Raw genomic sequence first — 16,266 nt, 5'->3', positions numbered from 1 at the left:
TCATCATTGTAAAATAGACATTTGATCTGGAGTGCAATAAAGAAGAAAAAATAATCAGTTTAAAAAGGCTATTATTCACCTCCTGTCAGATGCTTAAAGTCCCCATGAAATCAAAATTAAGGTTTTTTGGGTGTTAGTATCAATATGTTAGTCTTAAGGTTATCTATAAGGCAGCGTGCTCCAAAACAATGACAAAATTCGCATTTAGAAGATATAAGCATTCAAAGCTGGCAATTCGTCACTTCCGCCAAAAACCGATTTTTTTGTTTCTGTCCAATCAAATGCTCTCTCGAATCCGAAGCGCCCGCCCCCGAAACTATAAAATAGACGCTGAAGCCGCGGCTGAAATCGGTCATTTGTCCACAGAATTAGTATTTTCTGTACAGTGAATGGCACGTAGTGCACTATATAGGGGACAGGGAACGATTCAGACAGTGTAAATATGCTTTCCATTGAGGAAAAAAAGAAGTCTGGTTTCGCGCTGTGTCACGCTAACCACCGCACCGCACACACACTCTGCTCCGGTCCAGAGACACGATAGCACGGAGCGGATCACATGCGCGAGTCGGCGCAGACCACAAAATGTATCGGAGCTATTTGAATTCTACACAGAATGCTATATTTTATAGCAATATGGATGAGATTGTGGCTGGCATACCCTGTCAAATGCGGTTTTACGGAGCTCAACGGCTCTAGCCCAAGCTGTGATATAAGCGGACCTATTGGCTATTTTCAAAAAGGGGCGGGGCTGCTTGATATGTCCCGCCCTGTCTTCCTGTTTCAGTTAAAACGACGTCAACACATAGAGTAACGCTGCCTGTTTCTAAGTTTTTCAGGGGACCTTTAAACATGCTTATTGCTAATTGATTACATTTTATAATTTCAAATATTAATCATAGTGTATGTTGCTGTGTGCTGTATGCTGTGTTCCTGTATAGTATGTGCGATCTCAGCTGTGACAGGTAAGAAACATACAGTTAGGTTACTTAAATGTGCTTCGGCAGTCAGAGAATGAAGCCTCTCCAACATTTGGACACACAGTTAAAACTAAATCTGAATTACCATATTATTCACAGTATTTTTCACAGGTGCTGCTAAATTTAGAAGAAAACCCACATTGGACATGTCCTTTACTTTCCTGAGCTCCTCCTGGAAAATGTCTCCCAGGTTAGATTACTTTGGCCCAAATGTTCTTCTTCTGCCTGCTCAGTTACAGATGTTGGTGTGTGAGTCTGCTGAGCAGGCACTTTGAAAATAAAGCAATCGTGTCATTACTTAAAAAATAAGAATATTTAAGATCTTTTTTTAATGGGGTAGAAGATACTTTACATGACCCTGTCTTTTACATATAGTACGTTATTATAATTAATTTGTATAGCAAAAAAAACAACGCAATGCACAATAATAACCAGCTCCACGCGATACAAATAATTATATTAGTTTTACTCCGTTCTTATGTAATTATACAGTACCACATTTTATACTAAATACTCTCAGAATGTAAATGAAAATTCGAGATTAGGCTAAATTTAAGTAAATCTTCGTGCACTTGAACCGATATACATACTTAATAAATGATTTCCTAATATAGAAAACAGGAAGTGACACCAAAGCACCCGCCTCCTTCAATAGGAGCACTTCACCAAGGTTATTATGTGTATTTGCGGCGCTCGTGGTGGTTGTGACTTTCGCCTCCAGTAAGGCAGGAGCTTGAGAGTACTGGTAAGATCATCATACACTTCATGGTCTGCTAATATAAATGCATTGGCGTCTGAATGTTAACTGCGCACCATTTGTACTTTAAGACTTGCTGTGCATTTCTTTCTGAACCACTTCAGTTTGGATTATTCCTTACAGTTTGTTTTATAAGTGAAATGATAATCGCTTTTAATTCGTATGGCAGCTGCTGTATATGTTTGTACAGAGCAGGTGCGGACAATATTTAGCCTTTATTTGACTACAGCGGGTTCATGCACGTGCTCTGCAAACCCCTCTCTGCTGACCTTTACGCAGATTGTGTCAAACTGATATTAGATAGTGATTGTTTCACTTGTACGATTACATTAATAACAAAGTAGGCTACTAACTTTTTTTGTGATAATTTAATTGGCCTTAGTTTCAATATTAATACAATTTCAATAACTGAAGTAATAGCCTATTGTTGTGTTTCAAGTTAAATGTTCAAATTATTGTTTTAGTAGCTATAACTAAATTGACATTTTTGCATTGTGATTTGCTGGCAGATGGATGTGACATTTTCTTCAGGGTCAGCTCTGAACACTTGTCCTTCCCAGTTAACCCGAGTCCTTTTGGGTTGTGCGTGTCACCTGTTACCACACTCATCTGTGTACATTAATTATCACTACTAGTTTGAAAGGCACAATATTTACATTGCAGGAGTTTTTTTTTAATTACCAAAATTGAGTGTTGCTTGCAAAAACGTTTTGGTGATTTTAAACTTTTATGAGAAAATGTGCAGTTGTTACTTCATGAAGCTAATTGTAGCTGATCTGACCCTATAAAATTAATTCATATTTAATATTTAATTTAACTTAAGTTAATTTAGATGTGGAGTTACCTAGCAAAAATTTTTTACCGTGTTTTCACACTGTGTGCCCATGACATGATTTGCTACAGTGAAGTTTTAATCCTCTTTGCCAGTTCTGTAAAGATTAATCAACAATGTCTGGAATTCTTGGGAACGTAGATTATGATCCAAAATAGTTTGACGGTCATAAAAATGAAGTTGTACATTTATAACGTGCGTCTACAGAGGTTATTTTTAAATGTGAGTAAATGACACAAGGCTATTTCATCCATTTACTTCTCAGAAAAAATATTCAAGAGACGGTGGCACAGAGTCACATGATTAACTAGCTTTAGATAGTACTTTAAATTCTGGGTGTATTGAATGGATTAACCCAACCAGCACTTTATGCCGCTCATGGAGATTTTTTTTTTCTTCCCCATAATAAAAAATTTGACTGGCTTGTCCTTGGTGCTTGAACTTAAGCTTACTTTCTCTCCCAGTGCAATTATTATTATTATTTATTTATTTTGTAAAAACATTTTTAGGCTTAAATGATCAGCTTCCTTTGTCTAGAGGTTTATTTGGCTCTCATTGTTCCTATTATAAAATGTAGAAGTAAATAAGTAAGCACTAGGGTTTACGTACCTATAGAATTGCTCCGACAAGGAATGAAGATTAGTGGGCTGTCCTTAAGGAGCCCAGCAGACTGTGCAGTTTCTCAAGAAGACAGTAGGGGTTACATGTCAGGCCCTAACGGACACGAGGATTGGTTTGATCTGATTGTGTGCACGTTCTTTCCCGGTAGGGTGTAGCCCCAATTAATTTTCCTATCTCTAGCTTGCATGTGTCCAAGCAAGTTAGCAGAGCACTTTTGGTGCATTGCATCAGTGTGACTTTTGTTAATGTGTACTTTAATGCCTTTAGTTATTTCTGAATACATTTCAAATGTAGTGTTTATGACCCTTTTTGTTATTCATTTGGTGAATGAGACGGTCTCAAGGATGCATGTTTATCTTGCCTGCAGTGTTTTTCTCTTATGCTTTGGATTATTAGATTAACTTGTAACCTTCAACCTCTGAAAAAAAGAAATTAAGTCCTTGATGTCTTTCAGTCCATTGTCATGTTTTTCAAACTTTATAATTTAAGTTAAACATATCTATCTATCTATCTATCTATCTCTGTCTATCTGTCTGTCTGTCTGTATATATAAGCTACACATACACTTGTTTCTAATTCTTTTATAAACGACGAGAATTAGATTTGATCACCTTATATTAACGGACTACATAAGATATTTATTTAAAAATAATTTTATCACACCACCAACCTAGTTTAAAGAGATAGTTTACAGTAAACCTACACTTACATGATTACTGTCAGGATTAAGTTTTGCAGATAGAAAATGTATCTACATTTAAAAAAATATCTACATTATATTTGTTCTACAAAAAAATAATCTTCATGCAGTTCTTTTTCATTTATTGACAGTTCATAGTGACCACATTTATCACGCCCCAAAAATATGATCAATATGACCAATATGTTATAATACAAGTCTTCTGAAGTCATATGATAATAACGAAGTCTAATAATGAAGTGATATGTTCACTGATAATCTTCCCTGGTGAATAGAGTATTTCCACAATGACATATGTAACCGAAAAGTGTGAAGCAAGTAAAGGTAAAAGTTCAAGACCATGTCACCCAGAGAAACATAAACAAAACACTGCATAGTGCACATTAACCAGCATTACAATAAATATCTCTGTTTAAGATAACATCCTTTTTTTGTTGACACAAGGAATCTAATTTTGTTTTATGATTATGATTTATCTACTTCCCTGAGATATAGAGTTCAACAATTCTCATTCTCTTGCAGCAGTTATTTGAGGCCACGATGGATCAAGCCAGGACAACAATTTCAAAAATCGTAAGACATACTTGTCATACAAATTAATTATCAATCATCATCAGCACAATTTTTATGTGATCTGTGACTGCTGAGATTTAAACGTTTATTTTCAGCTGAGAAGATTTTTAGGCACTTTAACTGAAACCTTCTTAATTTATCGGTTTTACTTCTTGTGCTGAAAACCTTCAATATTCAAGAGAAAATCTGCAACCTCATGACTTTAAACACGACTGGCCTTTTAAGTGTTCTTACAGTGAAGAGAACCCAGGACAGTATTGTAACATGGTGTCTTGTAATCTGTATTTTTCCAGTTCAATGGGGAGCCGCGCTCCTACACTCGCTTTAACCTGACCCAGAACATGGAGGGTGACAACAGCCATGTGGAGATGAAGCTCTCATCTGACATGGATGATGAAGTGGAGGCTAACGGTGTTGGGGAGAACATAAACCAACATAATCATCCATATTACCCCAGCAAACTGAACCAGCGTTCTCCCAAAACTGTCTGCGGATATGTCATTGGCATTCTGTTCCTTTTCGTTATTGGTAAACCAATATGCTGGTATATTCAAGCTTATTATGTGGCCCTCTGGAATTCTTTATTCTGATTGGTCAAATGGTTTTGTACAATGACCACTAAACTGTAATAATTTCTATGCACAAAAACAACTCGTATGTTTGTCTTTCAGGATACCTCATTGGTTACCTGTCTAATAGAAGCACAGACAAAACCGAAATCAAGTCAGATTGTCCGGTCTTTAATGAGATTGCCCCAGTGAAAGCAGAAGCAGTTTATTCGTTGGACTGGAGTGATCTCAGGGCATTGCTGAAAAAGAAATTGACAACCGACAACATTAACAGCAACCTCAAGTAAATACACACAACTGCACTGTTGCTTTTTCCATACTGTAAGTTGAGCAGGTATTCAAATTAAAGATGATTTGTTTTGCCTTTGTGTTTTTCCTCCTTGTAGGGAATTCTCTAGTGCCAGTCACCAGGCAGGAAGCACAGGAGATGAGGCACTTGCTAATAAAATCATGGGGAAATTCAAAACTTTTGGAATGAGTACCTGGACCGATGAGCACTATGTGAATGTCCATGAGCCTGGTTCCTCAAATAACCAAGTCCTGTTCCGTGGTAACGTTGTGGGAACAACCGAGGGCTATTTGGCATACAGTGCACTTAAAACAGTGCAGGTTAGTTTTGAAAAGGAATGTATGTTGACAGCCAACTGACAAAAAAACATCATAAAAGTATCATAAAATTAGTTTCCACAACTCGAGCAATTTTCCAAATCTTCTGAAAAAAAAAAAAAAAAATCAATATGCTTATGTTAAAAATTCAACTCTGAGAGAAGTTGTAATTTTCTTGAGTATGCCTTGTAATTATTACATACTTATATAAGACTTTTCAGGCCAAATAATCAGTGAGAGCAAAGGTACACCTGAGTAGAACGAAAGTGTTTCTAAACACGTTTTAAACTTTTTAAAACACGAAAATGGAAAAAGCAACAAAATAGTCAAAGACATTCATCTAGTGATTTTCGCATAGGAAAACAACTGAATAACAGTGCAGACATACACAGAACAACACTTTTGGTGTGAATGGGCACTTATTCACATGATACAACAGTAGCTGAATTTTCTTGAATTATCACTGCATTCAGCCTCGGTTCTCGGTGTTGTGATATGCCATCCAAAAATGAAAAGTCTACTAATTTTCTCACCCTCATGCCTTCCCAGATTTATGACTTTCTTTCTTATGTGAAACAGAAATGAATGGAACCCTTAGAAGTTGAAGCTTCAAAACAACCTGTTACTACCCAAAATTACTAGTTGATCATGTTGTGAAACTCATGTGAGAAGTGAGGAGCATCATATCACAAGTTTACATCACCGTTCACAATGTGCTGAAAAAAAAAAGTTTAAAATATTAGCAATTTTCTCTCACACACTTATTTTATGACTTTCTTTCTTATGTGAAACAGAAATGAATGGAACCCTTAGAAGTTGAAGCTTCAAAACAACCTGTTACTACCCAAAATTACTAGTTGATCATGTTGTGAAACTCATGTGAGAAGTGAGGAGCATCATATCACAAGTTTACATCACCGTTCACGATGTGCTGAAAAAAAAAAGCAATTTTCTCTCACACACTTATCATTTCACTTCAGCAGATATTGATTCTTAAGGTGGGGTTGTATGGTCGTGTTTGTTTTGCTTAGTTTTTGATGTGTCAACTTTGAGGGCCCATCCACTTGCATTATATGGACTAACAGAGATGGAGTATTTTTTTCAAAAAATTTCAGTTAGTGTTCCACTGAAAAAAGAACGTCATACTTCTGGGATTAAAATGTGAATATAATTGAGATACAAGTAGAAGGAAAAGTTTTTGGTGTATAATGACACATTTCAGCCTGTTCCGTATTATTTATTCTGTTGTATAGGGTGCAGCTCTGTATGCCCATTATGGGCGAGCAGAAGACTTCAGGCGCCTGCAAGAGCAAAATGTTGACATAAATGGAAAGGTCGTCTTGGTTAGAGCTGGACTCTTAAGTTATGCTGAAAAGGTTGGTTCTCTCATGCGTTCATATTTTAAGACCGTTATTATTGATATTTACTCATTTATCCTTTTGTTTTTATTTGCTTAATACAGGTTGCTAATGCTGCTAGCTTGGATGCTAGTGCTGTGCTAATTTATCCAGATCCTGTTAACTACAATATTAAAGAGGACACTGCTCTTTTTGGCCATGTAAGTTGTGTAACCTTTCTTTTATCAGAATATTTGTGCATTTAGAAGTTACTGTAAAGTAAAATGCTCTTTTCATAGGTCCATCTCGGCACTGGTGATCCCTACACTCCAGGATTCCCTTCCTTCAATCATACCCAGTTTCCCCCGGCTCAGTCCTCTGGCTTGCCCAGCATTCCGGCCCAAACTATAACCATAAGACAGGCTACTGAGATCATGAGGTGCAGTTGTGCCATTAATTTCTCTTGCTATTTACGGTCACTGTTGTTGTTACTGATATGTCCCTATTTGACTTGTAGTGTTGTTACTGAATTGCGAATTCAGCAAAAAGGCACATCACGATTAATCATGACCGATCATTGTTCTTTACATTAATGGTCAGTGTACTTTTGCACATCCTTAGAGATATATATTATATGTACCTAGAGTTTTAATGCTTAATATTTGAATAGAACTATATTGAACATCTTACCATTTGGGATTAAAGACAAATTGGAGGTTATTAAAACTTTAAGAAGTTATTTACAATTATTTTAAGAACTTTTTTTTTGTAATTTAAATTCATGTTTTGTCTTTAGAATAATTTTAAGAAAATACATGTCAATTCTTAAGAAATGTTTTTGGGAATACAAAATATTCTTAACTTTATTTAGTTAGAAAATAATGAGGAAAAAATCAGTTAAGAAGAATTTTATTCTTAGGAATGTAAATGTAAATCTGGCCTCAGAGTGTAATATGGGCTTAATGTTGGGCTTTTTTTGACTTGAGCCAACATCAGCCTACAGCAGCAACCACGCAAAACATCTAAATATCAACCCCATGCAACAATGCACTTAAAAACACTCAGTCTTGGAACTCACCCAGGTCACCCTAGCATCCTGGCAGCAACTTGTGCAAGCACCACTTACATTTTAATCAGAAGACTCAGAAAATTCAATAGTTCTGTCAATGAGGATTGTTAATATTTCCTGTATTTACATGTTTGTCACATTTGTTTGCTTCTGCCCTCAAACAGTAAGTTAGGTGGTCGGACTTCCTCTGATGGCTGGAGTGATGGGATGCTTCGGGATACCATGTACAAACTCGGCGATGATGGCGACAATATTACAGTGGAAGTAAAGAATGTCCTTATTCAGAAAAAAATCCACAATGTGTTTGGAGTCATTAAAGGTTATATGGATACAGGTACTATATTCTGCTTTAAACAGCTGTGTACATCAAACAATAAATTGGTCCAGGTCACTGATCACTTAATTTTGGTTTTCGTCCTGTGCTTTAGATCGTTATATGGTGATTGGCGCCCAGCGAGATGCATGGGGCCCTGGATATGCCAGAAGCACAGTTGGCACTAGTTTACTGGTGGAGTTGGCCAGAACTGTCACAGATATGATCAAGAATGGTACATTAAGTACAAGCAATGATGCCTTTTTAAATACATAGATAAATGTCATTATATAATGAATTATACATGTTAACTTTTAATCAAGAATAAATCTGTTGATTTCAAGTGCATCTTTCTTTTCTTCCAAGATGGATTCAAGCCAAAGAGGAGCATAATTTTTGCTAGCTGGAGTGCTGGTGAATTTGGGAGTGTTGGGGCCACTGAGTGGTTGGAGGTATGAATGCATCTTTGACTGCCTTCTGTTAAACAATAACCATTTTAAAGATGGGAGTAAATACTCTGTGTTTGTATGATACAACAACAAATAATAATAACAACACAAATAACCGTAAACAACAATAACAAAAATGTACATACAGTATATTAAACCAATAATCATACATGTTTCCATTCCTTTCTTATCAAAATTAAAACAGACTTCAAGTCATTCGAAAATATGAAGGTTTTAATTATAAATGTTTACTGTATTTAATTGCAGTATATGGTTATTGCGTTTTTAATGGAGTACTAGTTGGTAAAAACCGCATTGTATACACTGCCAACTATTTAAAAAAAAAAAAGTAATTTAAACACTGTGGATTATTCAACAATAAATTGTTACATCATCACATCGCATTATAGTTATATCATCTTGGAAATATTACATTTTGTGCAAAATATCTTATCGTTTGTGATCTAATAAAAAATGGAATATACAGAATATATCTGTGCACAATACACATACTGTACTATATACTGCAGAAATAGTAAGAGTACTGTAGTATGTTAGTATGCAGTTTAAAACCTGTGCATTCAGCTACTGTAAATCTGTGAATATATTTGTGTTTTTGTACCCTCAGGGCTACCTGACCTCCCTGAATTTGAAAATGTTTTCTTACGTCAGCCTTGATGAAGTTATTTCAGGTTTGTTAAGAGTCATTTCTTGAGGAATTGAAGAACTTTGATCTTGAGTTGATGCTGATCATCTGACCTTCTCTTTAGGTTTTGACACTTTCAAAGCAGCTGCCAGTCCACTGCTGTATGAGTTACTAGAGAGCACTATGAAACAGGTGCTGTATCACAAACGCTAAATCTTCAGCATCAATCTTCTTATAATCTGCAAAAAAAAGCTTTGTATATATTTTTTTTCCGTTTTGTCTGTCCTAAAAAGAGAAATAACCTTTTCCCCCATGCAGGTCTCATCTCCAGTTGATGCAACCAAATCCTTGCATGAACAGTTTGCTGGATCCAACTGGGAGAAGTCTGTGTAAGTTCGTCTCCCTCACTGCTTATATGCTCCACAGTTTGATTGTAATTTCATGTGGTGAAGGACCAGTGTATTATTTATTTTTAGTATTATTTAAATACTATATTTATTACTATTTTATACTTTTATACTATTGTTATTCATATTTTTGAATGAGCTTAGTTTAAGTTGTTGTATGTTTTGTGCTTTTGTAATTTTATTACTTTAAATATTTCTATTTATCTTTACATTACATTTGAAATCAAGTTTTTCAGCTAATATTTTTATTTTATTATTGCTTCATTTCAGTTAACAAAATATTTTTAAGTTTTTGTTAACAATAACAACACATTTAAGCCGTTAAGCACATTCTGATCAAACAAATTATATATATCCTGTAGAATATCCATATAAAAAACTTTATTTTTTTTTCTTCCACAGAATGGAGCCTATGGGTTTGTCTCACTCTGCTTATCCATTCCAGACCTTCTCAGGCATCCCGTCACTTTCGTTTCGATTTGCTTCGGTTAGTATCAAGGTTTTACTGAAGCTGTCCAAATAAAGTAAAATCGATTCAGGTGCAGTTTGTTTCATGATGAAAGATGGGAAGTAATCATGTTCCTGATGTGTTTCAGAGTACAAAGTCATACCCTTTTGGCACTATTGAGGATACGGATCAAAATCTGGAACGGTACACTTCCTACAACACACTGAAACTTGCCAAGACCGCAGGTGAGGTGGTCGGACTGGTTACGCTTCGGCTGGTACACGACCACTTGCTCAAGCTGAACGTGGCAAAGTATACCAGCGTCATCCGCAACTATGTGTCCCAAATCAGGTCTAAAGTTGAATCACGCCAAATGGTGAGTCTGTGTGGTTATGTCTTTTTTGCGATTCCCAAAGAACTTAAGCTTGATGTTTGATGAATTTCTGTAAACCCTGAATTTGAAAATGTTTTCTTACGTCAGCCTTGATGAAGTTATTTCAGGTTTGTTAAGAGTCATTTCTTGAGGAATTGAAGAACTTTGATCTTGAGTTGATGCTGATCATCTGACCTTCTCTTTAGGTTTTGACACTTTCAAAGCAGCTGCCAGTCCACTGCTGTATGAGTTACTAGAGAGCACTATGAAACAGGTGCTGTATCACAAACGCTAAATCTTCAGCATCAATCTTCTTATAATCTGCAAAAAAAAGCTTTGTATATATTTTTTTTCCGTTTTGTCTGTCCTAAAAATAGAAATAACCTTTTCCCCCATGCAGGTCTCATCTCCAGTTGATGCAACCAAATCCTTGCATGAACAGTTTGCTGGATCCAACTGGGAGAAGTCTGTGTAAGTTCGTCTCCCTCACTGCTTATATGCTCCACAGTTTGATTGTAATTTCATGTGGTGAAGGACCAGTGTATTATTTATTTTTAGTATTATTTAAATACTATATTTATTACTATTTTATACTTTTATACTATTGTTATTCATATTTTTGAATGAGCTTAGTTTAAGTTGTTGTATGTTTTGTGCTTTTGTAATTTTATTACTTTAAATATTTCTATTTATCTTTACATTACATTTGAAATCAAGTTTTTCAGCTAATATTTTTATTTTATTATTGCTTCATTTCAGTTAACAAAATATTTTTAAGTTTTTGTTAACAATAACAACACATTTAAGCCGTTAAGCACATTCTGATCAAACAAATTATATATATCCTGTAGAATATCCATATAAAAAACATTATTTTTTTTTTCCCCACAGAATGGAGCCTATGGGTTTGTCTCACTCTGCTTATCCATTCCAGACCTTCTCAGGCATCCCGTCACTTTCGTTTCGATTTGCTTCGGTTAGTATCAAGGTTTTACTGAAGCTGTCCAAATAAAGTCAAATCGATTCAGGTGCAGTTTGTTTCATGATGAAAGATGGGAAGTAATCATGTTCCTGATGTGTTTCAGAGTACAAAGTCATACCCTTTTGGCACTATTGAGGATACGGATCAAAATCTGGAACGGTACACTTCCTACAACACTCTCAAACTCGCCAAGACTGCAGGTGAGGTGGTCGGACTGGTTACGCTTCGGCTGATGCATGACCACTTGCTCAAACTGAACGTGGCAAAGTATACCAGCGTCATCCGCAACTATGTGTCCCAAATCAGGTCTAAAGTTGAATCACGCCAAATGGTGAGTCTGTGTGGTTATGTCTTTTTTGCGATTCCCAAAGAACTTAAGCTTGATGTTTGATGAATTTCTGTAAAGGCTACAGGGAGATGTAATTAACTTTCTGCATTTATCTTTTGAAGTCTGGCCGCCTTCCTTCCACTGTGACGATGCAGTGGCTTCTCTCAGCTCAGGGGTCATACGATCGTGCTGCCAGCGCTCTTGTTTCCGCCATCCGGAACAGTGATCTTGATGACATGGAGCAGTGTCGCACCATCAACAATCGCATTATGAGGGTAAAAAATGGTCAAGCGGTTTCATTCTTTCCTGTGTTGATGTATTTCCTGTAGAAAAGGGAAATTGAGATGGAATATATCAAAGGGCTTTTTAAAAGATCCAATAGCCTTTGCTGCTGCTTTGCTGCTATTGATAGTTAGAAGCAAGTGGTTTTAGGAAGAGGGACATTTTATTGGAAAAAAATTGGATATGATGATAAATCATCAATATTTCTGTTTCGCTTTCTCAGAACAGAAAGATACATTTTAAATGTTTGAATGAGCTTAGTTTAAGTTGTTGTATGTTTTGTGCTTTTGTAATTTTATTACTTTAAATATTTCTATTTATCTTTACATTACATTTGAAATCAAGTTTTTCAGCTAATATTTTTATTTTATTATTGCTTCATTTCAGTTAACAAAATATTTTTAAGTTTTTGTTAACAATAACAACACATTTAAGCCGTTAAGCACATTCTGATCAAACAAATTATATATATCCTGTAGAATATCCATATAAAAAACATTATTTTTTTTTTCCCCACAGAATGGAGCCTATGGGTTTGTCTCACTCTGCTTATCCATTCCAGACCTTCTCAGGCATCCCGTCACTTTCGTTTCGATTTGCTTCGGTTAGTATCAAGGTTTTACTGAAGCTGTCCAAATAAAGTAAAATCGATTCAGGTGCAGTTTGTTTCATGATGAAAGATGGGAAGTAATCATGTTCCTGATGTGTTTCAGAGTACAAAGTCATACCCTTTTGGCACTATTGAGGATACGGATCAAAATCTGGAACGGTACACTTCCTACAACACACTGAAACTTGCCAAGACCGCAGGTGAGGTGGTCGGACTGGTTACGCTTCGGCTGGTACACGACCACTTGCTCAAGCTGAACGTGGCAAAGTATACCAGCGTCATCCGCAACTATGTGTCCCAAATCAGGTCTAAAGTTGAATCACGCCAAATGGTGAGTCTGTGTGGTTATGTCTTTTTTGCGATTCCCAAAGAACTTAAGCTTGATGTTTGATGAATTTCTGTAAAGGCTACAGGGAGATGTAATTAACTTTCTGCATTTATCTTTTGAAGTCGGGCCGCCTTCCTTCCACTGTGACGATGCAGTGGCTTCTCTCAGCTCAGGGGTCATACGATCGTGCTGCCAGCGCTCTTGTTTCCGCCATCCGGAACAGTGATCTTGATGACATGGAGCAGTGTCGCACCATCAACAATCGCATTATGAGGGTAAAAAATGTTCAAGCGGTTTCATTCTTTCCTGTGTTGATGTATTTCCTGTAGAAAAAGGAAATTGAGATGGAATATATCAAAGGGCTTTTTAAAATATCCAATAGCCTTTGCTGCTGCTTTGCTGCTATTGATAGTTAGAAGCAAGTGGTTTTAGGAAGAGGGACATTTTATTGGAAAAAAATTGGATATGATGATAAATCATCAATATTTCTGTTTCGCTTTCTCAGAACAGAAAGATACATTTTAAATGCATATAATTGCTAATTGTGTTAGATGCATATTAAATGAGTGTAATGGCTAAGCATATACTTTGTCAGATTCTGGAGTGCAACAGCATATATAGCACCTCAAAGCTAAATGACATGGGCTAAAAGCAACAAAATGTCAGCCTTATGCTTTGAAAGGTTTTTCAGATTGCATTCTTGGGATATACAACCTTAGAAACAGCAGCAGCTGTAGTTTGTCTGTAGTTCTGCTGTTTTATACTGTGTATGTTAACATGATGTGTCTGTTTGAAGGTGGAAGGCAGTTTTCTCTCTCCCTATGTGTCTCCGCGGGAGAGTCTATTCCGGCACATTCTGCTGGGCTCTGGATCACACACTCTGGCAGCTCTGGTGGATCACCTTGAAGCTATTAAAGGAGGTCTTGAATCTGCTGACATTGACCAATTCAAGAATCAGTTTGCTCTTGCCACTTGGACCATCCAGGGCTGTGCCAATGCATTGGCAGGGGAAGTATGGGATATGGATAATGAAATTTAGACAAGCAGATTCAGCTCACCTCTTTAACTGTGTGATAACTTTGAACCATCACTCAAGGAAAAAAGGAAAATGAAAGCAGAAAATTATTTTGGTGCTCTATTAATATGAATTGAGGATAAGTGGTTTACATCAGTATTTACAGCAGTAGTTGATCCAAAAATTGAACATTGTGTCATTTACTCACCTTCATGTCATTCCAGACCCCTTCTGTGAAACACAAAAGAAGATATTTGAAGAATGTACTAGTCACACTTTTCCATGAAATTACTGGAGCTATCAACCTTCAAAAAAGACACAAGGGCATAAAATATTATAAAAGTAGCTCATATCACTCATGTGCTATACTTCGTACTCTGAATCCATACAGATCAAAATTCATAAGGGGTTTCATTGACATCAAGGTTTTCTATTCCAGACATTCCAGAATTTCTATTCTTGGAGGAAGTTTTTCTTTGAGATCTAGTTTAGATTACACAAATTCGGAATGTGTTACTGGTTTGTTGTTTTCAAAATTTTCAGACTCCTTTTAGGAACTTCTTGCATAATACCTGAACAGTCTGGATTTAGAGCATTGGTCTCAAACTCAATTCCTGGAGGGCCACAGCTCTGCACAGTTTAGCTCCAACCCTAATCAAACACACCTGATCGAGCTAATCAAGGTCTTCAGGATTACTAGAAACTTCCAAGCAGGAGTTGGAGCTGGTTGGAGCGAAACACTGCAGAGCTGTGGCCCTCCAGGAATTGAGTTTGAGACCACTGATTTAGAGGGTTTTTTATACAGACTCCAGTTAGACAATCAGCCATTGACATTTTAATGTTTGTAACCTAACTTACCTGTGGTCATAAAACACCTCGTAAAGCACAGTATTTTTCCAATTTTCTGGTTCGATACACTTTTTCAGTGGCTCTTCAGATCAGTTCTGTCAAATAATAGAAAGAGGCTTTCCTATGTGGCTTTGAAATTCTATTTATTAGTTTTTTATTTATCAGTGACAGGGATCACTATAAATAGCATTTTGTAACGCCTTTTTTAACAAATGTATAATTATCGGAAGCAGTGCCTTCCATAATTATGACAGTTATACTGTCGAAATGTGAAAGCAGCATCTGCTATGGAGATAACCTTGTTTTCAAAAGCTATGACCACAGACTACATTGTATTTCTTAAATTAAAATTAAAAAATCAGTAAGTTACTGGTATGTATCAGTCTTTGGCATCCTCCTTTTGAATCAATGTTATACCTGATCCAGAATCATTATCGGGAGCAGTGCCTTCCATAATGCGAAGATGATGGTAGTTTTTGCCTACCGATGTGTTGATATCGAGGGCAGTGCCCCTCATATTTCACTGTGATGTGGATGTAATTATTGGGAACGTTGTTTCCCATGATGTATAAAATCATCTATATTCACACACTCTTACCATAGTAGTTATCTGTTGTAAGTCATGTAATCTGTCAGTTTTTCATACACAATGAAGTGCTGTTACCTTCTTTATCCTTGGATTAATCAAATATGGAGTGGGTGAGGATCACAGCAGAAATGTAAAAACTAACAAACATTCTCTGTAAGATCCTGTCATGGGCTTCTAAAAGATTCTGCCCTGTTCTCTTATTCGGTTTTCATAGTTCTTTTGTTTCTGGTGTATTATTTGTGCCTTGTAGACTATGATAAAGCCTTTAAAATACTTTTTCTTTTTCCTCTTCTTTGTTCTTTTCTTTGTTTGTATTTAACTTCACTCTTGCTGTTTTACTTGCAAATCAAAGTGAGATTAAATTACAAAACTATTCAAAACTATTTGATGCCAGTATAATCTTTTTATCATTATACCATGGTTGTCAGAAGACATATCAATATGAATCGAAAAGTGGGAAACACTCATGTCATGTAAGATTTTGAAATAGGTCCTGTACAGGTCATATATATATATATATATATATATATACATATACATATACCTACTGTGTATATATATACATTTACATTTAGTCATTTAGCAGACGCTTTAATCCAAAGCGAC

General features: G+C 36.1%; 1 protein-coding gene across 4 annotated transcripts; it reads left to right on the top strand.

The window, feature by feature from the left end:
* Positions 1 to 1,149: 1,149 nt before the first annotated feature.
* tfr1a (transferrin receptor 1a) lies at positions 1,150 to 14,879 on the top strand. Of its 4 annotated transcripts, XM_016508544.1 has the most exons (19): positions 1,644 to 1,722; positions 2,244 to 2,377; positions 4,410 to 4,460; positions 4,754 to 4,988; positions 5,132 to 5,312; positions 5,416 to 5,638; positions 6,889 to 7,011; positions 7,098 to 7,193; positions 7,272 to 7,411; positions 8,206 to 8,375; positions 8,470 to 8,589; positions 8,721 to 8,806; positions 9,432 to 9,495; positions 9,574 to 9,641; positions 9,768 to 9,838; positions 10,259 to 10,343; positions 10,453 to 10,680; positions 12,110 to 12,262; positions 14,004 to 14,879. In XM_016508544.1, the coding sequence occupies exons 3-19, from the start codon at positions 4,428 to 4,430 to the stop codon at positions 14,244 to 14,246; spliced, it is 2,319 nt and encodes a 772-aa protein (XP_016364030.1). In that variant the 5' UTR covers positions 1,644 to 1,722; positions 2,244 to 2,377; positions 4,410 to 4,427; the 3' UTR covers positions 14,247 to 14,879. The 4 variants fall into 4 exon arrangements, with proteins under 4 accessions (XP_016364031.1, XP_016364030.1, XP_016364028.1 ...); XM_016508545.1 differs by lacking the exons at positions 1,644 to 1,722; positions 2,244 to 2,377 and adding an exon at positions 1,150 to 1,167 and having other exon boundaries at positions 4,413 to 4,460; XM_016508542.1 differs by lacking the exon at positions 2,244 to 2,377.
* Positions 14,880 to 16,266: the final 1,387 nt, after the last annotated feature.

The sequence above is a fragment of the Sinocyclocheilus rhinocerous genome, unplaced genomic scaffold (assembly GCF_001515625.1).
Source record: "Sinocyclocheilus rhinocerous isolate Xijiao unplaced genomic scaffold, SAMN03320098_v1.1 scaffold2279, whole genome shotgun sequence".
NCBI lineage: Eukaryota > Metazoa > Chordata > Actinopteri > Cypriniformes > Cyprinidae > Sinocyclocheilus > Sinocyclocheilus rhinocerous.
The sequence above is the reverse complement of the archived record's forward strand: the minus strand, read 5'-3'. Positions and strand labels throughout refer to the sequence as shown.